Source organism: Malania oleifera, chromosome 13 (genome assembly GCF_029873635.1).
Source record: "Malania oleifera isolate guangnan ecotype guangnan chromosome 13, ASM2987363v1, whole genome shotgun sequence".
NCBI classification, from domain to species: domain Eukaryota; kingdom Viridiplantae; phylum Streptophyta; class Magnoliopsida; order Santalales; family Ximeniaceae; genus Malania; species Malania oleifera.
In genome coordinates, this window is record NC_080429.1 from 17,680,099 (window position 1) to 17,707,401 (window position 27,303).

The 27,303-nt window shown below is 36.2% G+C and overlaps 1 protein-coding gene across 1 annotated transcript; it reads right to left on the minus strand.

The window, feature by feature from the left end:
• Positions 1 to 204: 204 nt before the first annotated feature.
• On the minus strand, positions 205 to 27,192 carry LOC131146545 (mitochondrial metalloendopeptidase OMA1). The gene is made up of 3 exons (XM_058096194.1): positions 25,822 to 27,192; positions 25,547 to 25,695; positions 205 to 927 (listed from the first exon to the last, which is right to left on the minus strand). The coding sequence occupies exons 1-3, from the start codon at positions 26,758 to 26,760 to the stop codon at positions 654 to 656; spliced, it is 1,362 nt and encodes a 453-aa protein (XP_057952177.1). The 5' UTR covers positions 26,761 to 27,192; the 3' UTR covers positions 205 to 653.
• Positions 27,193 to 27,303: the final 111 nt, after the last annotated feature.

The following is a 27,303-nucleotide window of genomic DNA, read 5'->3' on the forward strand; positions in this document are numbered from 1 at the left end:
TTAACTAATACATTGAAACAATTAGGTAAATTCAAAAATACTCCATGAATTTTTTAAAAAATATTAATTTTCTCTGGGCAACAGGATATTTATTATTAGATGGAAGAGATGTGCGCATACACACATATAAGTTGAGAAATTTGTTCTAGCACTGTGGACACATACAGCAAAACGAAAGAAAAATAGAAGAAGACAGCATGCTAATTTGCAAATCCAAAACTTTTAATAAGTGAATCTCTCATGCACAATACATAATCTAGTCAACAAAGATAGTAAGTAACTGGCCCTAAATATACAAAGGCAAAGATAGACACTTATTTTCTTTTTTATGTATGCAAGACAGACAGCAGAATCGAACTTGAATCCCTAAAATTACCTTTCAAAGCAAAATGACATGAAACTAAGTAATTTTTTGCTCAAATTTTCATTCTTATGAAAATACCCCCAAATGTTAAGATTTTATACATTAAACTCATTTTTGATATTTGAGAAGCTTAATTAAAAAATTAACTTGCTTATACAACATGAGAACTTCACTGTAAATCGCACGCAAAATCCAACTCTTACAGATTTGGTTAAAGTTGGATGTCTGGGTTATCTTCAGTACCATTAGATTTGTTTGCATATTTCTTCTCTTTCACCAAAAAAGGAGCTTACAGGATGGTGTGCTCACTGTCGAAAAGAAATCCTTCTACACCGTGTCCTGCTCTCACTTCCCTGTAAATGGCTAGTGCTTCTTCCATGACTTTGGCTTCAGCTAACAATTTAGCCCTCTTCTTTCCAGATGGATGGGTGGAGAGATAATCCCTAAGGTCCGAGTCACCGGTGAGCTTCCCCAACTTCTCAAACACCTTTGGTGCCACTCTAGGGTCGTATCCAGCTGAAGCCATCAAAAGCAGCCCAATGTAATCTGCTTCCATTTCCATCCTGCCAGAAATTAAAACCCAAAAAGACAAAGTGAAGAAGTCAGAGGGTGAGCTTGCTTAAAAAACAACCCCACCTCACCATTACTGGTGCTCTCAGAGACCAGGTTGTCAGGAATTAAGTAACCAGGTAGCAGATATACAAAGAATCCAAGTTTCCTCAATGACTTCACGCTAATGATGGATCTCAAATGGCAGGACAATGGATATCAATTTTCTGCCAGCCACCAACTAGAGAAAGACCAAGAGCGGGAGTTGAAGGGAAACTTAGCGGAGTATGAATTTCCCAATGTCGGATAAACTGTGGGGATTCCTCAGGCTCAGTCTAGATGCAAAGAACAAAGTGCTTAAGAAAAACGGAAGCTAAGTTCAAAAGAAAAGTCAGCTGGTTGGTTAATTGGTTTCCACTTTCCAGAAACATATTAAATAAAAATTGCAAATGAACCCCAGAAAAATGAAGTCCAAAAGGTAATACAAATAAAATAAATTAAAATAATTAAGCCCATCTACCTTTCTTTTTGCACAGAAAACCCCTAAGCATTCAAAAAGGCTTTTAAGGGTTCACTTTTAAAATTAGCATTATTAAATGGCCCTAACTCTCTTTATTCAGAGGTCATCCTGTGAACGGGTTGCAATCGCAGTCGTGAGCTTTGGCATCGCCACCTTTACTACTCAAGCTGTTTGGAATCCTGCAACCATTTTCCAACTCAAGTGACTATCTTCTCCCTAGGAACTAATACTTTGATTTTGGATAACCTATCCACCCTTAATAAGCTCCAAAATAATTCAGGCAACTTTATTCTGAAGCCATTTTTATAAGTTTAAGCAGCAGATTCATTATCATTGAGGCATAATAACCCACAAATCTCAACAAGTTCTAGAAGAGTTTGATATACCATTCAATGACATAACAAAAAATCAAATGTTACATCAAATATGTAACAACACATTGATCACTAGAAAAAAAGATAATCCCATCATCAACAGAGATATATTCAAGTGAATCAAGCAAAGCTAAAACAATCATTTTGAATGTAACACCATATTTCCGAAAACATTTCAAGTTTGCAATACAAACTGCAGTGTTTACACATGCACAATGTGCAACAGAGAGAGAGAGAGAGAGAGACACTTCAACTTAGTAATTAACAAGACGTCAGCATGTATCAAAAAATCTAACCTTATGATAATAAACATTTTCATATTCACAACAACCCAAAACTGAACAGATGAATCTGAAAATGCTAACAGCACATTGATCTAGCACAGAAGGCAGTCACAAGGTAACAGGCCTGTCTTATGCATACGTACAGATGGTGATTGCAGCATCTCATTCGGCGGTCACCTCAAGTCAAAGGGAACTGGTCATGATGATGAAGAGCCCCTCATTCAGTGTGATGCAGGTGGGATGGGGACTGACGCAGGGAGTGAAGTGTTAAGGATGGTCATCCATATACAGAAATAAGAAGTGTATCTGAGTTGTCCCATTGTCCAGTTAGCTTAAGGGTGATGAAAGGTAAGGGTGATGAAAGGATGTGATCAGGTGGGTATAGCAGGTGATGGAAGTTGTACATTCAAGGATTGACAGGTTACAATGGGTCAATCGGCCAGAGTAGTGGCTACAGTGGCTGGGTTGAGGGGAGGGGAAGTAGAAACCGGAATGTCTAATCAGAATCAATATTTGGTTTGAGTTCAGGACAAGGAAAACTGAAGATGGTCTCACACAGAAGCATAAGGAGGCAGTCAAGAAGATGAAATGAGATAAAAACAAATGATAGGGTTACATTCTTTGCCGAAGCAGGTGTTGTGAATAGTGAGGGGTGGATTCAATAGCTGAAGGATGTTCCTATTCAGGAGATGATTTATTAGATTCAGAACTTACAATGATTCAGTGGAGGATAATCTTTTGCTGAAAGGTTGAGGGATCACAGTGAGGACGCAATAAGACCAACATCATCTAGCAAATTCTAACATTTTTCCAGGAGGATAATTCTGTAACAGATCTGGTGGAAGGGATGGAATTGGATGTTGTTTTATTAACAAAAATTCGTGTGTGAATGATGTGGCTGTAGAAGGTGACTGCTTGGACAAATATCAGGAGTTTGATCTGGGAGCGAGGATGGGAGACCAGAGACATTGGCTCCTGTGAGAACAGTGACTGTTCCTAGCATCCCCTGACAACAGGCTTGATTCTAATCCATCATTTCCTATGGATTGTTCTAGTTCTAATGTCCAACATATTTCTGATAATGAATTGACAAGTTCTCCCAGCTCCATTGAGGGGGTATTGACCCTTTTGAGAGTACTCTGCCATTTCTGAGGGAAGCCTAGTTTATTGATTGGTTAACTTTATCCCATGAATATCCAGGTGAAAGATCTTGCTTTCATGCTTTGGTGGGTTTCCGAGATCCTTTTGATGACCTATGTTGATGGAAAGGATGTTTGACATGCTCAGGCTTTAGCAGATGAGCTAGGAATCAAGTTGGTTACTCCGGATGGTCAAAAGGTGCAGGTGATTGTGTCGCCTTGGTCAGGGAGGAAGAGAAATAGAAAAATATTGATAGAGAATTGCCAAAGGCCGTTTTTTTCTAATAGAAAAAACATCCAGACAAGAAATTATAACAAAGCACCCCCTCCAATCTCTCTGAATGTCAGCCAACAAAACTGCCCTAAAAACCACCCAAAGAATGTGCCCAAGAAGAAGCAAGTAAAACAACTCTATACCATAGTAAAACAACACCTAAACGGACTCCTATCCAATCTGCATGTTAAACAATTGAGATATGGTCCTAAAGAGTTCTAAAGTTTTTCCCCCACTGATAGACAAGTCAGGTCGGTTTATCCGCTGGATACCCACCTTATCTGTTAGCAAATAGGGCCTGTTATTAAGTTTTATTTTGCCTACCTAGGCCCCTCAAACCCAAGCGGCCCAAGCTTGAAAGCTGAAGTGAAACCTGAATAACACTATAACTTACTGTGTTCCTGGCCTGTTAAAGAGTGCCCCCTATGCTACACTTGAAATCTGCAATTGCAAATGCAAAAACCCATAAATCGAACCTTCACTCTTCAGTCTTCCTCCAATACTCTCCCATATTCTATTCCACAGTTGACCATACAGGCGTCACAGGCACGACTGCACCAGTTGGCAGTCCACCACCACACACTTCAGCAGTTCAGGAATAAACATCCCCAACACGACTGCACGACAGATGATAATGACACGTAGGGCTTGATGGGTCAGCACCGTCACACGGACAACAAAGCACCACCAGGCAGTAGGCATCAGTCCACCACCACAGCGGAAGAGCACACCCAATCACTCACTTCAGAAATCAATAGTTCAACATACTTTCATTCTTGATACAGGATTTCAGGTATACTTCTAATTGGTCAAATTTGAAGCAATTGCCTCCTTTTGAAATAGGAGCTAATATAGAGACCCACAATCCCATAGAAAGACATCACGATCCCAAACTCAAGGCGGCAACTAAACACAAGGGCTGTGCTCCCCTACTGCATTTTACATCCCACAGCTTCGGCAAGCATGGCTGAGGAAGAGTTATGAGGCGTAAAACAATATATATATATATATATATATATATATATATATGCAGATCGGCCCTTGCATACCATACAGAATATAATGATGCCATTTAGTTCTATCCAAGCCTAACATGGGTTCCTCATTAATTTAACATCTTTTCGAAGGAATCAAAACAGAGAGACCCTAATACCAACTTTGACAAAGAGAAAACCAAAAAACTGTGAAGAAAATGAAGAAACACTTCTTTCAATTATTACATTAAGGATTATATGCCACCCATCATGAATTATCCCAATCTGAATAGCCATAAATCCGCTGCTTAATTGAGTCAGATATGAATTGTAATTTGTACATCCTATTATCTGCCTAATCCACCAAGATTATCCAAGCTGATCCCTTTGCAAGTTGTAGATCTTAGCCTTCCTACCTTAAACCACAAAATCCAAAAAGAACAAAAATGGTACACTTCCATAAAGTCATTCCTTTCTTACTCCTTCCCAAAACCCCAAAATCTCACCACCAAAAAAGCTTCAACAGTGTGTGGTAATACCATCAAAAACAGAAAAAAGGTTGACCCAAACCCGGTTAGCCACCTATGCTCATTCACCAGACTGTAAACACATAATGCAAATATCCAGGCTAATAGGCTCATAAGTACTCCTTAACAACAAGGTCATTGGTATTAACCCTATAGAGAGCCAAACTCCACATGAAAGCCATGATCTTAAAAGAAGCCTTAGCCCTCCAAACAACATTATTCAAAGGGAAAGAATGAAAACTAGATGATTTCAAATTTTCAAAATATGATGGGAAAAAGATTTTGTATTAAAAGAACAAAAGCATTCCAATCCAAATCCTTGAATCATTCCTTATTTGAGGAACAAAAGAATCCAAAGTGCTCAGCAGAATGGTATGCTAATCAATTTCTCTTTCATTAAGAATTTCGAAGAAATGGAAATCCCAAGAAAGAGAACCCCTCTCTAAAGATGAAAGGAATTAATTGAGGCATTATACATGGACGAAAGTCACTAAAAAAAAACAATAAAACAACTCCAGTGAAATTCCCAAAAACAAGGGCATTACCAAATATGAATTGGGTAAAAGGATAGAAAAAAATGAGCAACTTGAGAAGTGAACTTCTATGGACCTGCATAAGAAGCAATATGACTTCCATTCCCAACATTCTGATGCATACCATACTGACTTCTATTAACTTTGTGTCATAAGGAGTTAACCACCAAGGAAGCAACCATAACCATTTCTCAGCTAAAGAGATGTTTATTAGACACCAGATTACCATGGCCCAAGCTCCCTTCAAATTTAGGTCTCTTAAACATGTCCCCACTAACAAGGTAACATATAACAAGCTCTCCAAAACAGCAAAAATAAGAGAAAATAAACAGAAAGAATGCGCCCCCCCCCCCCCCCCCCCACAGGGGGCGGGGGGAAGGGTTGGAGGTGTGAACTTTATTGATGAGAGCAATGCAGCCACCCAAGGATAAATAAGCACTCTTCACCCCCTTTAACCTTCTATCAACTCTCACCACCACAAAATCCCAAAAAACAAAAACAAAAAAATAAATTTAAAAAAAAAGGACACCACCAATTACATCCAAGAGGGAGACTGAAATACGTTGAAGGCCAATCTAAAAAGGTACAACCCACTGAAACAGCAAACCTCTCTAAGTCACCCATGACATGTTAGTTTAGTGAATTATGGGCAAAGTTGGGTGGGGTTGTGTGTTTTTTAGACGTGGAAAGATTTTTATATCAAGATCTAAAATTGGAATCTTAGGGATCTAGGTTATCCTAAGAAAGACCAGATTAGAGAGGTGATTCTGGATGCTTGTGATTCAAGTGACAAAATTAGGAGTGGATGAATTCTTGGTTAAGAGTATTTGGAAATCTAGATTTAAAGATTGGGTAGATCTTCCTGTTACATGTATTGTACTTCCCCTTGCTAATACACATAAAGAATAAAGAACCACGTAAACAGAAATACACACTGCACTACTGAGGGAGCTCTTGAAAGAGCACACCTCAGATACGGAGGCAAGTATGGATATATATGACCAGTTCTTCAATTTCCTTGGTTCACTGGCAATATGCTAAGAGCCTGGGAGTTTTGGGTTTAATTTTTGTAGTTTAGATCTCCCAAATTGTCCTTGTCTTAGAATTTTGTTCTGGGAGGAATTGTCTAATGTGCTTGGTCTTTGTGCCCCCTATTGGGAGGTGGTGAATGATTTCAATATAATTAGGATGCCTCTTGAGAATTTAAGGGGTCTATGGATTGCTGCATGGTCTACAATTATGCCAAGCATGAGGGGTCTTGATGAGTTAATCAGAGGTCATGATATGAGAGATCTTCAACTAGCCAATGCTTCATTTACTTGGTTTTTGCTCCAAATGAGATGTCTGTGGCAACTCACTGATAGATTTCTAGTAATAAATCACTTCTAAGACTCTTCCAATCAACTTATCTCAGGAAAGTTTACCTATGGTTTTCCAATCATTGTTCAATTATTCTTGAATCTAATTCAGTTAACTGAGGCCTTAGTCCATTTAGGTTTTTAGGTTTGAAACTGCGTGGTTGGGGCATAAAAACTGTGTACATTTAAATACAGGGCGGGGGGGTGAGTGGCTGACAGAGGGTTGGGAGGGATTTGTCTCATGAAGAAATTAAAGTTTGTTTCAAATAAGTAGTAGATGTGGTATAGGCATTAGGAAATGTGAGATTTTTAACTAGAAGAGCTAGATAGTATAGGAGAGGTGGGTTAAGAGCAGAAGGAGAGGAGGGTAGGGCTATTGAATGAGTTAGATCCTATTCTTTTGAGAGAGGCTATTATTTGGAGGCAGAAATCTTCGGTTTGGGATCACCCAAAAAAGTGCTTATATAACTTATCACTTCAAATGAATTTGTCTTGCACAACAAAGAAAGTACAAGTTGCAAAAAATACTTTTTTGAACCACATTTTAAAGAATAAAATAAGTGGATTTGGAGAAGCAATTTGAGATTTCATTTTAGGCACTTAATAAGCAAGTATTACGGAGAGACAATGGCAATTTTGTAATTATAATAACTTATGGTCACAATTTTGTAATTTTCAGAGACTACCCCCCCCCCCCCCCTCTCTCTATCCCCAAGGTTGTGCGCACAAACCTCTGAACCCCTTTTGATTAGGTGGCTCCTCCTTGCATTGTACTTGCCACCTAGAGCCAGTCACCTCACTCCATTGTTGCCTCACGCCACCAGAACTTCCCTTCTCCTTCTCCCTCTCTCTCTTGGGCCTATACGCAGGGAAGGAAACCACTCATTGGATCTCCACAAGTCTCACATCACCTCTGCAAACTGCCCTTTGTATTCTTGGGATATGATTATTTTAATAATTAGAGATGATTAACGAATTATAAGAAAATATTACATAATTAATAATATTATAAACATAAGTTAATAATAATGTTATTATTAATTAGGAAATAATAATCACATTTTATTTTATTTTATATAAAATCTTTAAAAAATAAATGAACATAATATTAGTTAAAATTTTAATTACAAAATATTTAAAATATTATTTAGAAAATATTAATTAAAATTTTAATTTATTTAATAATATTATTATCAACATAATTAATAATTATATATTATGTTGGTATGCATTATTATATATTTAGTATATGTTGAAATATAACTATTATTCATATGGTAATAACTTGGAATAAGATAAGGAGTAAGGATTTAACAGCTCTTAACTTGTCAAAGAAAATTGCCCAGTCGTGTGTAAATTGGTGGAAAAGGATTTATGTAGCTGGCCCCACCTAGTGGGGCTCAAGACTTGGTTTGTTGTTGTTAACAATAATAATATAGATTCATAGAACAAAAATTGAGTATCCAAACACCACTTATTTAGTCGAAGCTTATTTTTAGACAAAACCAAAAAGCAATTATGACTTTTAGCACTTTTTTAGTTCATCACTCATTAAATTCTGCATTTTTTCAAAAAAGTACTTTTCATAAGTGGTTCCGGACAATCCCTAAGTGAAGTGGGTCAAAGAAGGCGACCGTTACTCAATAACCTTTTACATAGAGTAGCCAATAGTAGAATGCAGAAAAGTTCAATTAAGATGTTGGAGAATATGGGGCCCCGGGGGGGGGGGGGGGGGGGTGGGAGTCAATAGGAAATATGATTAGATTGCCAATATCACGGTGATCACCTCCTTTCTTAAGAACATGTATTTGGAAGAGTTCTGTCATAGAGCTTCGTTGGATGGCCTGGGGTGGTCTTCTATATGCATAAGAGCAGGTGGATTGGCTTGACAGACTTTTTAAGGAAGAGACTAGGAGAGTGGTGGTTTTTCAGGTGGATAAGAAGGTCTCAGGACCAGATGACTTTACTATGGGTTTTCTAGGATTCATTGGATCATTATCACAGAAGATCTGCAGTTTTTTAGACAGTTTTTTTATAATGGGATTGTGGGAAAAAGATTTTTTGTCTTGGTGCCTAAGAAGGATAAAACAATTAAAGTCATGGATTTTCAGCCGATTAGTCTCAGTGACTAGTGTGAGACCCTTGATTGATTACCTTGACATTGCCAAGGCACATGGTGTGGGCAACTCATGTGCCAAGACAGTAGCACAAGATGGCCTGTCAAGGGTTATCTTGACATTCAGTGAATTGACAATCTATGTTGCTAAGGCAAGAGCATGTAGATGCTAAGTTGCCTACTCGACATGGCCAAAGATGGACATAATTGGTCCATAGTCCTTGACAAGGTTGCTACAGTGGTTGGTTTCAATTTACAAGGTTGAATTGTTAACTTAGATATGTCAAGTGCCTAATTGACATATGATGTTGCTTATAAGTGGAATTAGTCATGGTTAAGGGAAAACCAAGCATGACAGAATGTTTTGATACGTAGGTTGTGCGCAATGTCAATGTCAAATGCTACAGCACTGACATGTTGACCAGATAGGGTAATTACTTGGTAGTTTTCCTTGTAAGCATGACATACAGGCCTGTCTGAAGGGTTAATTTGTGGACTGACATTTAGACATGTTTCCAGCCACATAATTGTAGATATTGTCAGTTACGCCTTGTCGGAAAATGTTGGTTGTGTCCAGCACAACCTAGGCAGTTGGGGTTGTCAACTGTAGACCCCTGACAGCTGGGCGTGTCAACTATAATATGACATGAGGGTGGCATGAGCACGAGGGAATTCGTGCATGGTGTTCCTGCACATATAATGAGTGTGTACCTGCACATATAATGAGTGTGTAATCCTTGTTTTTGAATAAGAATAAGGTCAGGAGGTTTTGCTCGTAAATTGTTACCTTGAGTATGTCATTTGTTGCCTGAGTATGTCATACTTCTTTACACACACAAGTAGGATTTAACCAAGTGAGCCACTTGGTGCATCATAGTGTCAAGATGTGCGGTGTGAACTTAAGAACCTGTGACCACAAGTATGTATAAGATCCTTGCCAAGGTGTTGCAAATAGGTTGAGTGAGGTTTTAGATTTTACCATTCCTAGTCGTCAAGTGCTTTCGTAAGGGATTGTGATGCAACATTTGTAGCAATTAAAGTTGCAGAAGACATTAAGAACAATTATAAGAAGAGGGAGGTGTCTAAATTGGATTTTGAGAAAGCATGTGTTAGAGTGAGTTGGACTATTTTGGACTGGGTGTTAAGGAGGAAAGGTGATTTAGGACAGCAACAGAATGGAAACTAAGTGAGAGAATTGTGGGAGAGAAACAGAGAGAAGAAGAAAGAGGGAAGACTAAAGGGAGGAGCAGCAGGCTGGACGGGTTAAAGACAGAGCAGAGAATAGAAAGATCAGAAAGAGGAGAACAGAACAGAAAATAGGACAACAGAGAAGGGAAGGGAAGAAGGAAAAGGAAGAAGAAGAAGGGAAGAGAAAGAAGAAAACATGAGGGGATAGAGAGAATAGGTGTAAGGGGAGAGAAGGAGAGAGAAGCTGCTGTGAGAGAGATCACCATAAAACTCAATTAAATTAATTAATCATCATAATCCTATAATTATAGGCAACTAAAAAACCTTAAAGAAGAAACTATTAAAAAGTACAAAATAACCCCAAAACAATTTATAATTACAAAATAACCCCAAAGTAATTAAAATTACAGAAAAATAAACAAATGCCCAAACTTTAAAAATTACAGGAAAATAAATAAACACCTCAAACTAATATAAAACCATAATGTTTAAATCTTTAAATGAAATATGATCGCCTAGAATTATCCACAAGCAAACCTCCATCAAAAGGTTGCCGTCCTAGATAGAGGTGATGGATAAAGAACTGTATTTTTTTTTTTGTTAAGATAATAAAACAAATCTATTAAAAAGAAAACATAAATTACAATGAAATGAGGATAAGAAATCCCCCAACAAAAGGTGCAAAAGAGAAAAAGAAAAAAAAAACGAAAAAACTAACAGATTGCATCAAAGATGCACCAATCCCTTTGAATGTTGGACAGCAAAAGACCCTAAAACCCCAAAAAAGTGAGCCCAAAAAGAAGCAAAAAAATAACTTTCTTCCAAAGCAATCTTGGAGAAGTCTTTTGATTTTTAAAAACTCTAGCATTCCTTTCCAGCCAAAGCGACCAAAAGATTGTTGTCACAAGATAAAGGAACTGTTTGTTGTCAGCTGTTTTTTTCAGTTATCATTATTAATGGTCAACCTAAGTCATGGTTTAGCACTTCGCTAATGTGTGCAGGGTGGTCTTTTATTGCTGTTTTGTTTACCTTAGTGGTGGAAGTTCTTAGTATGTTTATTAATTGTATAGAAGGGATTGGCGGCGGGTCTTAGAGTGGGTTCAGGCAATTTGATAGTTTCTCATCTACAGTTTGCCAGTGATACCACTTGTTTCCTTTCTTACAAGCTCCTTTTGCCAATTTGTTGACTATTTTGTCAGGTTAAAAAAAAAAAAAACGTCTAATTAAAGGTTAATCTTTCTAAGCGTGGCTTGGTGACTGTTAATTTAGAGCAAGGTGCAGTTCGTTAGGAATGTGTCTTTTAGGAATCCTGTAATGGACAAGGTGAGATTGGATGTTAGGAAGGGAGCATTTTTCACCTTTTTTTTTCTCTGGGTGGGGTTTCTTTGCTTTTTGTCTCCATTTAGAGTCCTAGTTAGAGTTCCTAGAAATTGAAAACTCATGAGAGATTTTTTGTGGCCAGGTGAGGGAGAGGATGCTAGGGACCATTTGGCTAGTTGGGTTAGAGTTTGTAAGGTGAAAAGTGAGGGTGATCTGGGCCAACCTGATTACTAACAACATTGCCTAGTTGGGTAAATGGCTACGGTGTTTTCCCTCGGAACCTGAAACTTTGTGGAGTAAAGTAATTCACAGCAAATTTGGAATTTTACAGAACTGTAGGAGCCAGAATGAGCATTAACACTCCAAAAATTCATTTCTCAATTTTGCATTTTTTCCCTGTCGTTAAATTCCAAGTGGGACATGGAGAGACAGAGTGCTTTGGAGGATTTGTAGATTGGGCCAGCTCCTTTTTGCTGTGTTTCCTCGCTTTATCGTCTTTCAGGTAGTCATAATGCTCCAATTCTAACTTTTTTTATTTTTGAGGGTACTGTTAAGATTTGATTAAAATGAACGACCTGACTTGAAGATAGGTCTCTTCCTCTATTTATAATACAAATTAAAAACATTCTAATGACAATACCCTTACTAACTCTCACTAATTAGCATACTAACAGACTCAATAATAATAATATTAAAAGACATATATAATCTCCAACAGGAACTATGCCTCTTGAGATTTTGTTTTATGAAGAATTTCAATGAGGATGAATCTATGGAATTGACCAAACTCTTGGGGGCATTGGATGCCTTTACTTCGTCTTCTCATTTTATTCTAGAGTTGCAGTTTTGGATGGGTTGGTGAGTTTTCTAGTAGTTTTTTCTCCAATCAGTTCACGCATAATGTAATCGGTCCCATTTTCCTTTGCAATCTTTGATTTGGAAAGCCAAGACTCCATCTAAAATCAGGGCTTTTTATGTGCTCTGCCATTCTTGATAGGATTAACACTAATGATTGGCTCCAGGTTACAAGACTTTTGAAAGCCATGTCACCAGATTTATTTCCTAAATAGTGAAACAAAAGCTTACTTGTTTCTACATTGTTCCTTCTCATGGGGCATCTGGTGCAGGCTCTTTGGAGTGCTCAGGGAGTCTTGGGTTTCCCCAATGGCATGGTAGTTATTTTCTTCAAAGCTTTAAGGGTTTTGGCTCTAGTGAAGAGCTGAAATTATTGAAGAGATGAGCTACTTTCCCCATTGTGTGGAGTATTTGGTTGGAGCACAATTCAAGAATTATCAAGAGGAAGACAGATTTAGAGATGGTATGGAAGCAGGGTTCTTTATTTTGGCCTCTCTCTGGTGTTTTATGTTTGGAGTATTCCCAGGGTTTCAGCTCATTGATTTGCAAACAATTGGGAGAGCCTGGCTATTTTAGTTTGTTTTTATTGGTTTTTCATTGTATTTTTTTTCCTTAGAATTCCACTGTAAATTTTTCTCTTCTAATACACATTCCTTTTATCATACATATATTGATTGATATATATACAAATACATATACATACACATATGTATATACATACAATCAGCTCAAACCGAAACAACCCAATACTGGTTGAAACAAACATGTAATAGAAAGTTTGAAACTTCTTAATCCTCTGATTTAATTTTTTCTCTAAAGAAAGGAATAAAAATCCAAAAGCTCTTCTTGGTAGGGATAATGCCAAAATATCAAGTCGGCTCATTCAACTTTAATATTGATCACACCCTAATACTGGTTGAAACAAACATGTAATAGAAAGTTTGAAACTTCTTAATCCTCTGATTTAATCTTTTCTCTAAAGAAAGGAAGGAATAAAAATCCGAAAGCTCTTCTTGGTAGGGATAATGCCAAAATATCAAGTCAGCTCATTCGACTTTATGTTGATCATTACAGGCCTCTTGAATCATCTCTTTCCCTATTTTTTTCTTTGATTTGTTTTTTTTTTTTTTTTTTTGTATATAACGCGGCTATATATCAATATATGTATGAATTCATGGGGGATGTATTTTTTTGTAATTTTTATAAATTTATATATATATATATATATATGTATGTATGTATGTATGCATGTATGTATTCATGAGGGATGTAATATTTTGTGATTTTTATAAATTTCTATATTTTATCTGTGATGGAATTGCTATAATTTTTCATGTTATCTTTATTTTTTGTTACTTTTTTTCCTTTTAAAGCATTCCAAAGCCCAAATGAACTCACAATATGTAAGGATTAAAATTGTAAAAGCTTTCATATTTAGATGTTCAAATAAACCATCTATCGAACTTAGGCCTTGTTTGGCATCACAGTAAAAAATTACAGAAACAAAAACTAGATACTTTGGTTAATATTTAAAAATTAAAACAAATTCAATAGTTTTTTTTAACTTTTGCACTATTGTCCTTTAATCAAATAATTACTGAAAATATGATAATAAAAAAAATAAAAAAGAATACAAATTAGAAAATATTATACAAAAACTAAAAAATTAATTGTAATTCTAATTTAATGCTTATATTTTAAAATACTTTTTTTTTATGTACAAGAAAAATTCTATTTGTTGACTTTATGAGTCCAATCCTATTTTGATAATGACAAATCACTTGATATTTTACCTGTGCATTAAGATTTTGAACAGGATCATGACTTAGCATGCACAGATGGTAAGTACGCTATGGAAGCCACAAGAAACACAAAGTACATACCACTTGGCTCAATTCATGGAAGCCGAAAAGCAAAAGGATAAAGGCAATCCAAATTTTCAGTTGTAATTCGCATTAGGTTTGATTGTATTTGCATAACTCATAAGATATGATGCGGAGCTCAAAATGACATATAGATTGACCTTAGAAAGCATGTTTTTCATGACATATTCATATGCATTGACCTAGGTTGGATCGGACTGAATAACAGACAGCTCTTCGATGATTTCCCTAGTATCGTCGACAAATGCATGAAGGCCACTCGTCGACTAATTCTTAGTCTCGTTCACGAGAAAATACCGAGACAATAAAAATCTCAGACAGCCCAATTGTCGACGAATCCCCTGTTCTCGTCAACGAGCGACTGAAGGAAATTCGTCGACTGGTATAGACATTCATTGACGAATTCGTGGCGCAGAATGGCGCTTCAGCGCAAAAACGGATGGAAATTTTTTAATTAAATGATCCAACGGTTGAAAATTGATCAAAGGGCTAGAATACTTATATATACCAACTCTAAACCCTAGGCTAACATTTTAGCACAACTTTTGTACGACTTTTGCACAACCTTTGCACACCTTTTGCTAAGCTTTGCCTACTTTCAACGCATTCACATCAGGTGTGGGCATTCATCAATATCATCTTCAAGATCCAAGTGCTTACACTCATATCATCTTACGAAAAACTAGTTTGATTTTGAGGTTTGGTTAAGTTTTTTTTTTTTAGCATTCAATCTCAGTTTTATAAGTTCATATACTCCATTATTGTTTCATGTAAAATATTTATTGGGAGCAAGAACTTGAATTTCACATATATATTTGTTTGAAAAATCTTTTGTAATATTCAAAGCCATATTTTTTATTCAAAAAATTTAATATTATTTTTGCAAAAGGTATTTGAAAATAAGAAATTAAATCTTTGTGATATTCAAAGTTATATTCTGATTCAAAGATTTTATATTTTATTATTCTTACAAAAGTTATTTGAAAGCAAACCCTAGGATCTCCAAAGCATACTTTTAAGATATCATTTTTGGGAGATCTTGAATAAAGTTTAGATCTTTGAAGCATCTCATACGTATATATCTTTCATATAAAGATCATACTTTTCATATACATTATTGAGAAAAATATATTCTCTTTTGAGCTTCATATTATACCTTATAAGAGTGCTTAGGACTAATTGTACTCATTAGCTTATTGAGAAGTGGTTGAGTATTCAGGAATATTTAATTGTTACTTGTATGAACGGTTCGGTTTGTGAATCGTGAGGAGGAAGCTACACCTCTTGTAAGCAGCGGAATAGGAGATAATTACGTCTCTTGTAAGTAGCTGATTGTAACAGGAAGCTCCGTCCCAAGTTAAGGAGCAGTATAGTGGAATCGCGAGGACGTAGGCCGGGTTGGCTGAACCTCGTAAAAATCGTGTTTGCATCTCTCTTCTCTTAACTCTTTTAATTTCCGTTTGCACTTAATTATGTCCCCCCCCCCCCCCCTCCTTGAGATTAAACATAAATTCACATTTGGTATCAGAGCGAGGTTGCACTAGACTTAAACGTTCTTTTTGTAAAAGATCATGATGGCACACATTGGTGTAACTCCATTTGGTGAGGGACAATCATCCACACGACCAACTATTTTTTGTGGTGTTAACTACACATACTGGAAACAAAGAATGTGAATCTTTCTTCAAAATGCTGATTGGAAAGTATAGACAGTTGTCTCCAGAGGAAATCATATTCCTATGAAAATTGTAGAGAAAGAAAATATACCTAAGATTGAAGATGAATATACAGATGAGGGCATGAAAGCTCTTCAAATAAATGCGACTACAATGAATCTTTTATACTGTACTTTAGATGTAAATGAATTTAATAGGGTCATGGCGTGTACAACTGCTAAGGAAATATGGGATAAATTATAAGTCACATATGAAGGCACTAAAGATATAAAAGACAGTAGAATAGACATGCTAACAAGTGAATACGAAACATTTAAAATGTCTTCTAGTGAATCAATCCAATCTATGTACACCAAGTTCACCCACATCACAAATTCATTGCATGTTCTTGGTAAGACTTACCCTACTTATGAAATGATCAAGAAAATTCTTAGAGATCTACCACCAATCTGGGAGGCAAAGGCTACAGTCATAGCAAAAGGACGGAACCTAAAAGCAATGACACTAGACGAGTTAATCGGGTCACTTATCACGTACGAATTAACAATAAATAAAAGACTGAGTGAGCAAAATAAAATTAAGAAAGTAACAGCCCTCAAAGCATCATCCAGCAATTCCAGTTAAGAGAGTTGTTCAGAATCGGAAAACAATATGGCTCTTCTAAGTAAGAAGTTCGGAAAGCTCCTGAAAAAAGAACAGGAAGTATACTAGAAAATTCCAGAACTCAATCTGTCCTCAACTAAAGAAAGTGTCCAAAAAGAAGAAGAAGGCACTAAAGGTTAGTTAAGACACACACAGTACCAGCAGTTCAGACTCTGAATCTAACGACGACCAAATTGTCAATCTTTATCTAATGGTACATGAAGATCATGAGGTATCGTTTTGCTCCGCATCATCATATTATTCTAGTGATTCTAATAATGATGATAGCATGATTTCGTATGATAAATTGCAACAGGAATATCTGTATACTCTTAAAAAGCTTGAGAAAATTACTAAGAAAAATTCTGATTTGAAATTAAAATTAAAGGAATTTTTAAAGTTGTTGGAAAGACAAAATGAATCTCATACCTCTTTAATAAAAGATAATGATTTGAAAATTGAGGAGTTAGAAAGAAATTTGGAAGAAAAATCTAAAATTATTTATAAATTCACAGAGTGTCAAAATAATTTTGAAAGGCTTCTTGGAGCTCAAAGAAATTCCCTAGATAAGGAAGGTCTTGGTTTTAATGAAAAGGAAAACCTCAAATAGAAACATCTTTTCATAGGATACTTTGTGAGAGAGTCGAAATCTTATGTTCCAACTAAAGACTCTTATAGATATACTACATGTTTTAAATGTAAGAGGTTAGGTCACATAAAATTTGACTGTCCTTTTAACAACAAAGATGTTAAAATTAAGAAAGTCTGGGAAGTCAAAGGAGAGTCAAGCACTAACCCTCATGGACCAAAGAAAACATGGGTACCAAAATTAGTCAATTAAATATCCATTGCAAGTGTGCTTGAGATTATCTGCCTCAAAGGATAAATGGTACATGAATAGTGGATGCTCTCGACACATGACCGGAGATAAAGCAAAGTTCGCGTCCATCACATCTAAGGATGGAGGATTCATCACCTTCGGCAACAACGCAAAAGGTAAAATCATTGGAGTAGGTAAGGTTGGTAAAGAGCCTTCCCTGATTATTGATAATGTGTTATTAGTAGATGGTCTAAAACATAACCTGTGAAGTATAAGTCAATTGTGTGACAAAGGTTATAGGGTTTCCTTTGAACATGACAAATGCACTATAAAGAAAAAATCTGAAAACAAAATATTGTTTACTGCCGATCATCATGAAAATGTCTTCACCACTCGCCTTAATAATCTTGCTTCTCAACATGTAACTTGCTTTTCTGTTATAAATGAAGTTAGTTGGCTTTGGCATAGGAGATTAGGACATGTAAACATGGACTTATTATCTAAACTAGTTAAAGGATAATTAGTTAAGGGATTACCTAAGACACAATTTGCGAAAGACAAAATATGTGCTGCATGTCAACTAGGAAAACAAATAAAATCTAGCTTTAAGAAGAAGAAAAATATCTCCACTACTAGGCCACTTCAAATGTTGCACTTAGATTTATTTGGTCCTAATCCAACTCAAAATCTAGGTGGTAAATAATATGTTTTCGTCATTGTTGACGACTATTCTAGATTCACATGGGTATTGTTTCTTGCACATAAAGATGAAGCATGTGAAAACTTTATTAAATTATGTAGAAGAATTCAGAATGAAAAAGGTTATACGATCACACACATACGAAGTGATAGGGATAAAGAGTTTCAAAACAAGGGCATAGAAGAATACTGTGATTCACTAAGAATCTCTCATAACTTTTCGGCACCTAGGACACCACAAAAAATAGGGTAGTTGAGAGAAATAATAGATCTTTACAGGAAATGGCTAGAACCATGCTTAACAAACATAAGTTACCTAAGTATTTCTGGGCTAAGGCAGTGAACACCGCCTGCTATGTATTGAACAAAGTTCTCATTAGACCCACTCTAAATAAAACTCCCTATGAATTGTGGAATGGTCATAGACCAAATATTTCATATTTCCATGTCTTTGGTTGCAAATGTTTTGTTCTTAGAGATAATGAACACCTAGGAACATTTGACGCTAAATCTGATGAAGGTATCTTTCTAGGTTATGCTTTAGGCAATAAAGCCTACAGGGTGTATAACAAAAGAACATTGATCGTTGTAAAATCCATTCATGTTGTATTCGATGAGTACAATCCATTCTCTAAAAGGTCTGATGAGGATGATTTTGAGATAAGTAAGGAATTAGAAAAACTATCTATTAAAAATAATTCAGATAAGAGGAATGAAGTTAAGGAAACATCTTCTGAAGATAACCAAGTAGAAAGCGAGGTTCATGAACTACCTAGGGAATGGAAGTATGTAAGGAATCACCTCATAGATCAAATCATAGGTGAACCATCACGTGGAATAACTACACAATCATCACTTAGAAATATGGTCAACCACTTTGCATTTTTATCACAGGAAGAGCCTAAGAATGTGAGAAAGACAATTGAGAATGAATCATGAGTGATATCTATGCAAGAAGAATTAAATTAATTTGAGAGAAATAAAGTCAAGACATTAGTTCCTAGACCTGATAATCATACAGTTATTGGAACAAAATGGGTCTATAAGAACAAGAAAGATGAAAATGGCATAGTAATTAGAAACAAAGCCAGACTAGTAACTCAAGGATATAATTAGGAGGAAGGCATAAATTTTAAGGAAACATATGCTCCTGTAGCTAGAATTGAAGTCATTCGGATGTTATTGGTATATGCTGCTTTTAAGAACTTCAAATTATATCAAATGGATGTTAAAAGCACATTTCTAAATGGCTATATAAATGAGGAAGTTTATGTTGAACAACCTCTAGGATTTGAAAACCACAAATTTCCAAAACATGTCTATAAATTGACTAAAGCCTTGTATGGATTGAAGCAAGCTCCTAGAGCTTGGTATGAAAGGCTTAATGGTTTTCTTCTAGATAATGGGTTTACTAAAGGGAAGATTGACACAACACTCTTCATAAAGGCTAAAAATGATAACTTGCTTCTAGTACAAATATACGTAGATGATATCATTTTTGGAGCAACAAGCGAAAAGTTATGTAATGAGTTTGCCAGCTGAATGCAAAGTGAATTCGAAATAAGCCTGATGGGTGAACTTAACTTCTTTCTAGGACTTCAGATCAAACAGGCAAAACATGAAATTTTTATAAACCAATCAAAATACATTAGAGACTTGCTCAAAAAGTTTAACATAGAAGATGGTAAAATTTTAGGAACACGTATGAGTTCTTCCACAAAATTAGATAAAGATGAGCAAGGTATACCAATGGATGTTAAGCTCTACCGTGGAATGATTGGTAGCCTATTATACCTGACTGCTAGTAAGCCTGATATTATGTTTAGCGTATGCTTGTGTACAAGATTTCAGACTACACCTAAAGAGTCACATTTATTAGCAGTTAAAAGAATATTTAAATACCTTATTGGAATTACTGAACTTGGATTATGGTATCTTAAGTACACTTCTCTTGAGATTGTCAGTTATTCTGATGCTGACTTTGCCAGAAGTATAGTGGATAGAAAAAGCACAAGCGATACTTGTCACTTTTTAGGAAAATCCTTAGTTTCTTGGTTTTCCAAGAAACGGAACTCAGTAACATTGTCCATAGCCGAGGCAGAATACATAGTGGCTAGAAGTTGTTATGCTCAAACGCTATACATGAAGCAACAATTAATGGACAATGGATTGCACTATGAACTTGTTCCTATAAAGTGTGACAATACGAGCGCAATAACCATCTCAAAGAATCCTATATCACATTCACGAACTAAGCACATAGAAATTAGACATCACTTTCTTCGTGATCATGTGCAAAAAGGGGATGTGGCAGTTGAGTTTGTAAGCATAGATGAACAATGTGCAGATATATTCACGAAACCACTTCTGGATGATAGGTTTATCCAAATTAGACGTGAATTAGGCTTGATGCACAGAAGAGAAGTTGCATAGAGATATACTAAAATACATAATTGAGAGGGAGCAACTTAATTTAAAAATAAGTAATTGCTATTTATAGAGAATTGCATGTTAAATTCTTTATGGATATCTGATACATGTTGATACATACATGATTTTTAGATTATAATGAACTAAACTGTTTGCTTGCCTATATAAACACGATGATTGAAATGTTGTTGTATGTTCAACATGAAAATTTTGTTTCCAAAATAGCTATATTTTTAGAATGGGAGAGAAATAATTTTTAACAAAGAGGAGAGATATTTAAGTTTGTATATTTTTTTATATACCTTTTTCATTTGATGTCAAAAAGGGGAGAGATATACTAGAGCAAGAGCCAAAGCAAAAAAAAATTTTCGAGATCAAAGTCAAAAGGGGGAGAGATATTTTTGGGCATATTGTAAAATTCGGCATACTTCAAGTAAGAAAATTTTTGGGAAACTAAATTGTGTAAACTGCTTCAAATTGCATATTCTACAATGTGTCTGGATTACACTGCTATATTATAAATCATGCATTATCTTAGGAGAAGCCTTATTAGGCTTAACCCATTTTTGCTCATGTATTTGTCATCATCAAAAAGGGGAAGATTGTTGACTTTATGAGTCCAATCCTGTTTTGATAATGACAAATCACTTGATATTTTACCTGTGCATTGAGATTTTGAACAGGATCATGACTTAGCATGCACGGATGGTAAGTACGCTATGGAAGCCACGAGAAACACAAAGTACATACCACTTGGCTTAATCCATGGAAGCTGAAGAGCAGAAGGATAAAGGCAATCCAAATTTTCAGTTGTAATTCGCATTAAGTTTGATTGTATTTGCATAACTCAAAATGACATATAGATTGACCTTAGGATGCATGTTTTTCATGGCATATTCATATGCATTGACCTAGGTTGGATCGAGCTGAACAACAGGCAGCTCGTCGACGATTCCCCTGGTCTCATCGACGAATGCATGAAGGCCACTCGTCGAGTAATTCTTAGTCTCGTCGACGAGAAAATACCGAGACAATAAAAATCTCACACAGCCCAATCATTGACGAATCCCCTGTTCTCATCGACGAGCGACTGAAGGAAATTCGTCAACTAGTATGGACATTCGTCGACGAATTCGTGGCGCAGAACGGCGCTTCAGCACAAAAACGGACGGAAATTTTTTAATTAAATGATCCAACGTTTGAAAATTGATCAAAGGGCTAGAATACTTATATATACCAACTCTAAACCCTAGGCTAACATTTTAGCACAACTTTTGTACGAATTTTGCACAACCTTTGCACACCTTTTGCTAAGTTTTGCCTACTCTCAACGCATTTACATCAAGTTTGGGCATTCATCAATATCATCTTCAAGATCCAAGTGCTTACACTCATATCATCTTACAAAAAACTAGTTTGATCTTGAGGTTTGGTTAAGTTTTTTTTTTAGCATTCAATCTCAGTTTTATAAGAACATATACTCCATTATTCTTTCATGTAAAATATTTAGCAAGAACTTGAATTTCGCATATATATTTGTTTGAAAAATCTTTTGTAATATTCGAAGGCATATTTTTTATTCAAAATATTTAATATTATTTTTGCGAAAGGTATTTGAAAACAAGAGATTAAATCTTTGTGATATTCAAAGTTATATTCTGATTCAAAGATTTTATATTTTCTTATTCTTGCAAAAGTTATTTGAAAGCAAACCCTAGGATCTCCAAAGCACACTTTTAAGATATCATTTTTGGGAGATATTGAATAAAGTTTAGATCTTTGAAGCATCTCATACATATATATCTTTCATATAAAGATCATACTTTTCATATACATTATTGAGAAAAATATACTCTTTTGAGTTTCATATTATATCTTATGAGAGTGCTTAAGACTGATTGTGCTCATGAGCTTATTGAGAAGTGGTTGAGTATTCAGGAATATTTAATTGTTACTTGTATTAACGGTTCGGTTTGTGAATCGTGAGGAGAAAGCTACACCTCTTGTAAGCAGCGGATTAGGAGATAGCTACGTCTCTTATAAGCAACAAATTGTAATGGGAAGTTTCGTCCCAAGTTAAGGAGCAGTATAGTGGAATCCTTGGGCAAATACTCAAGGCGAGGACGTAGGCCGAGTTGGCTGAACCTTGTAAAAATCGTGTTTGCATCTCTCTTCCCTTAACTCTTTTAATTTTCGCTTGCACTTAATTATTTGTTTGCTGTGTATGTTAAGTAATTGGGCAATATTGTTTGCTTGATAAAGTCACACATTAAATTGATAAGTTGAGAAATACCGAACTGCTTGTCATCTAGTTTGTGTGTGTGTGGTTGTAAATTTTTCAAAATTGGAATCTAAAGACTAAGATTTTTAAAATACCCAATTCACCCCTCCCCTCTTGGATTACACATAAATTCACACTATTGTACATGAAAATTGAGTTAGTGTGAAGGCTTAAGGTTAGCTTGGGGAAATGTGATCTAGGTGCTATCAATTTGAGTCCATAAGTGACTCCTAGTTGTAGTCTTGCATTGCTTGCATGGTATGGGTTGTTGTAGTGGCCTTTGAGCCTTTGATTTATTTATGACTTAGAGTTCCTTTTTATATAGCAATCCTTCATAAGATTTTGGGATCCTATGGTGACTTAAAGTCTCTAAAGGTCTAGACGGGTGCAAAGATGCTCTCTTTTCCTTTCTTTTCTTTTTTTTTATCAAATTACATTAATCCAAGCTTGTGGTATTGTGGTGGCTAAAGTTTCCAATCAATTAGATGGGTGGAATGGTGCTCTTTCTTCCTTGGGGGTCGTATTACATTAACCCAAGTTCGCCTACATCGATTCTCCTTTATTTTCTTTCCTTGTTTAAGATTCCGATTTAGCCACTATTTGGAGGGTTACAAGGGATTTCCTTTGTTTAGGGTGGGTGAGGGGAGAGATCATATTGTGAGGTGGAAGATTATAGGAAAGTCTCAAAATGAGGGGGCCTTGGATCTTGGTAATTTGGTATTAAGAACATTGATCAAGTAAATAGTTATGGCTTTTCCTTCTGAAAACTAATTCTCTTTGGCATAAAGTAATCAAGAGTAAACTTGGGTAACAAGCAAATGGTGGGATGCTAAATAATGGAGTTGGAGTTACTCGTGAAACCTTCATTTTTCACAGGTGTTTATCCTTTTCTTTTCTAGTAGTAAATTTAAAGTGGGTGATGGACATCGAGTTTGTCTTTGATAGGATCTTTGGCTTGGGAAGCAATGTCTTCTAGTTGCCTTCCCTTCACTCTTTCGCTTTTCTTTATGCCATGAAGCACCTATCTCTTCTTTTATGGCAGTCCTTGTATCTTGAGATTTTCATTTTCGTAGCAAACTTAATGATAAAGAAGTAGAGGAGCTCTCTTTACTTCTCACGATGTTGGAGTTATTTCATCATTCTCATTATAGGATAGGGATGCCATAGTTTGGAAGGTGTTTTTCCATGTAATTCTTCCTATTCTCATCAGACTCAATCCCCAATTCTCTTCCTCATACACATAATTTGTGGAAATCTACGTTCATTCTAAGGTTAATGCTTTCGTGTGGATGGCCATTCTTAATAAAGTTAATACGTTACAACTTACAAACTAGAAGCCCCCTTATTAGGCTCTGCCTCTTCATGCGTGTGTGCATGGGTGTATCTATGTGTCTATGTGTATGTGATGTGTTATGAAAGTGATGAGACCCATGGTTATGTTTTAATTATTCCTTGGCTTGGTCTTCATGGAACAAGATCTTTGGTGTGTTTGACATGCCCTAATTCTTTGGAGGATTTTTTGTTGACTGATTTCAGAGGATTTAGGAGGCATAAGCATGCAAGGAAAGTTGGTTTGTGTGCTGCTTTTGCAGTCTTTTGGGGTGCTTTGGTTGGAGAAAATGCTTGTCTGTTTTGAAATCAAGCTTTGACTAGAGATTTGATAAGGGATCTTCTTCTTCTTCTTTTTCCCCTTGGGGAAGGGGGGGTGTTGCTTCCTTGTGGATCTTTTCATCAAGTTTCTATGAGAGTGTTAGTTTTGATTGTATATGGCAAGATTGGTTAGCTCTGCTAGCTTGATTTTGATCTTTTAAAAATTCTGGCATTTCTCTCCAACCAAACACAGCACCAAAAGATAGCTCCTTCCCCTTCCCAAATCCCCTAACCTCAAAACATAAGGAAGGAAAAACCCAATTCTCTCCAAGAATACCAACTTACTCCAAAGCATCCAAGAGAAGTAATATTAAAAGAACAAGTGCAAACAATTCTCGCCACTCTAAAAACAAAGGACACACATCAATGAGAAAGGCTTATTAGATTTTTGAACCTGAAGGCCGAAGCAAGTCATTCGTGTGTAATTTTTTTCAGGATCCCTATTCACATAAAAGCCTTATTCTTTGAAGGAACTTTAGCTTTCCAAATGAAAAAGTAATAAGCAAAAGAAGTAGCATTGGGTTCATGAATCAAATGAGAAAAAGACTTGCAGGGAAAATCCTTAAAAGAGTCTAAAGCCCAAATCCTTGTCATTCCCCAATTGAAGCCATAAGAATGAAGCACACTTATCAAAAGGGCAATCTCGTTTGTCTCTCTCTTATTAAAGTTCCTCATAAGAAGAGGAAGGCAAAGATAGGGGTGTTGTGGAGAGAAGATATGTGCACGAAACAAGGATGTGTACCCAAGGAGTGTCCCCGATCCAATGATCCTCCTTGCATACTCATTCTTCTTTGAATAAAATTTCTTTTCCTATCCATAAATAAATAAATTTTGCTCAATTTGCAACATCTTTCATAGAGTAAAAACAGTGAAAACAGCATCAAACCAACAAGGAAAATTGGGATTGTCCCAACATGTGCACCTCCTCAAGAAGGTTGCTTATTTGAACTAGTGCAAGTTCTTGGTAAGAAAATTTTTCTAACATAACTTTTCAGCAGCATTTCATCATCAACACAAGCAAACATGTTTAAAATGGGATTTTTCTTTTTTTTTTTGAAAGGATAAGAAAGATTGAACCTATTGAACATACTTCCGAGAAAAAGGGAGCCGTAGGAGAAGAGTTGACATTGTGTTCACAATATCAGGCATAATGAACTGATAAAGAACCAATTGAAGAATGGCAAACCACAGGTTCTTTGTAATCCCTTCAGCTACATGCCTAGCGACAGCATGCCCAACCTGTGAAAACAATACGATAACAGATGAATCTCGCAAGATTCTTACATGATAGAAACAATTTGGCAAAGTTTCCCTCACATATCCAAAATACCAACAAAATCAACCAAGGCAGTAAATAGCAGATACCTCATGCCCAATTATGGTAGCTATCTCCGCATCAGATCGAAAATGTTTGAGCAAACCTGTGAACACAACAATCTTCCCTCCAGGCAGACAAAATGCATTAACAATCGGTTCATTAACCACCAAGACCTCCCAATTCAATCCTTCTAAATGCAGCATTGAGGGCTGTGATCCCCGCTCTTGCGCCCTTTTCCGGCTCTGCTGCACCCATTTATCATCAAGAATTTCATCTTCATTATGCCACACTCCGTCCAGCTTCTCTTCTCTGCTCCCTCTCAGTAACATCACTGTCTCATTCGTAACTCCTTCTGCCATCCCGACGCTCTCCATCGCGTATCCAGGATCACTCCACACTTGCTCATTCCTCAAGCCTCTTTGCAATGCTTCAATAATATCTCTTGCTATCAATCTCACTCGCACGCTTTCGGGGTGTACTGCAGGCAAAATTTTCCCCTTAAATCCCTTTTTCATCTGCTCAAACTGCGCCTCTCCAATCTGCCTCTCCAAATTTCTCGACAAAAGAACAAAATGGGTCCTTTTTGTATACGGCACTGTCTCTAAATTCCCATAGTACACGGTGATTAAAACACCCGTACCCACTACTATAACAGAAACCAAAACCCTTGGGTTCTGAATCCACCGTCTTGGCCCCCTTGGCCTAAAATGCTGAATATGGTACCGATCCACATAGTAGTATCTTCTCCCACCGCCAAGAAACGGATGACTCTCTTTCACTCCAATTTCAAAACCCCATTTTTTTCTCAAAATTGGAGAAGAAATAAGCCACCCAGAAAGCCTAGAGTTGTTTGTTTCAGAGAGACTGGAACTATTGTGAATGATTTTTGAAGTAGAAGACTCTCGAATGGGGGTTTTCGGCATGAATTTCGAGGAGAAATTCCGAAACCCATCGAATGCAAACTTTGATTTTCTGTACCAGCTCATGATCTTAACAGTAAATATGTAATCCCCAAGCTCATCAGGAACTTTTGTTTTCTAGGATCAGTTTCTTCCGAGGAATCTCCTTAATCTTTCACAGGTAAATTAAAACTAAAATACGTATAATTACCTTTTTTTTTTAAAAAAAATCAATGAATAAATAAAGAGAAACAAGGAGAAATGTCAGTAGAAGCTGGATCGAGATAAATCTGGAGAGAGAGAGAGAGAGAGAGAGAGAGAGAGAGGATGGCTGCCCCTAGAACATACGTAGCCTCCGCCGAACAAAGCAGTAGATGTGTCCGAATAACTGCCGATGCGTTCGATCAAGGAGCGACGCATGCTGGGAAAATAATCAAATATTGTACGGGTGAAAAATGACCATCTTTTTCTATTTCATTAATATTTAAGTTAAAATTCCATACTTTCCAAAGGAAGGATTTGAACGGGATCATCATTAACAACATATATCGTTAAAGTTTTAGATTTAATTTTTTGTGTGAATTTAAAGAAATTATAATTTAATTTTGTAGGGTAATTTTATTTAAATTT

What these genes read in the sequence shown, in the direction of transcription:
- LOC131146545 (XM_058096194.1), bottom strand. Translation starts at nt 26,760, where the DNA reads ATGAGCTGGTACAGAAAATCAAAGTTTGCATTCGATGGGTTTCGGAAT. An exon ending in CTACCATAATTGGGCATGAG is followed by an intron (nt 25,696 to 25,821) that starts GTATCTGCTATT and finishes TTGTTTTCACAG; the next exon opens with GTTGGGCATGCTGTCGCTAG. An exon ending in CGGCTCCCTTTTTCTCGGAA is followed by an intron (nt 928 to 25,546) that starts GTATGTTCAATA and finishes AATTTCTGGCAG; the next exon opens with GATGGAAATGGAAGCAGATT.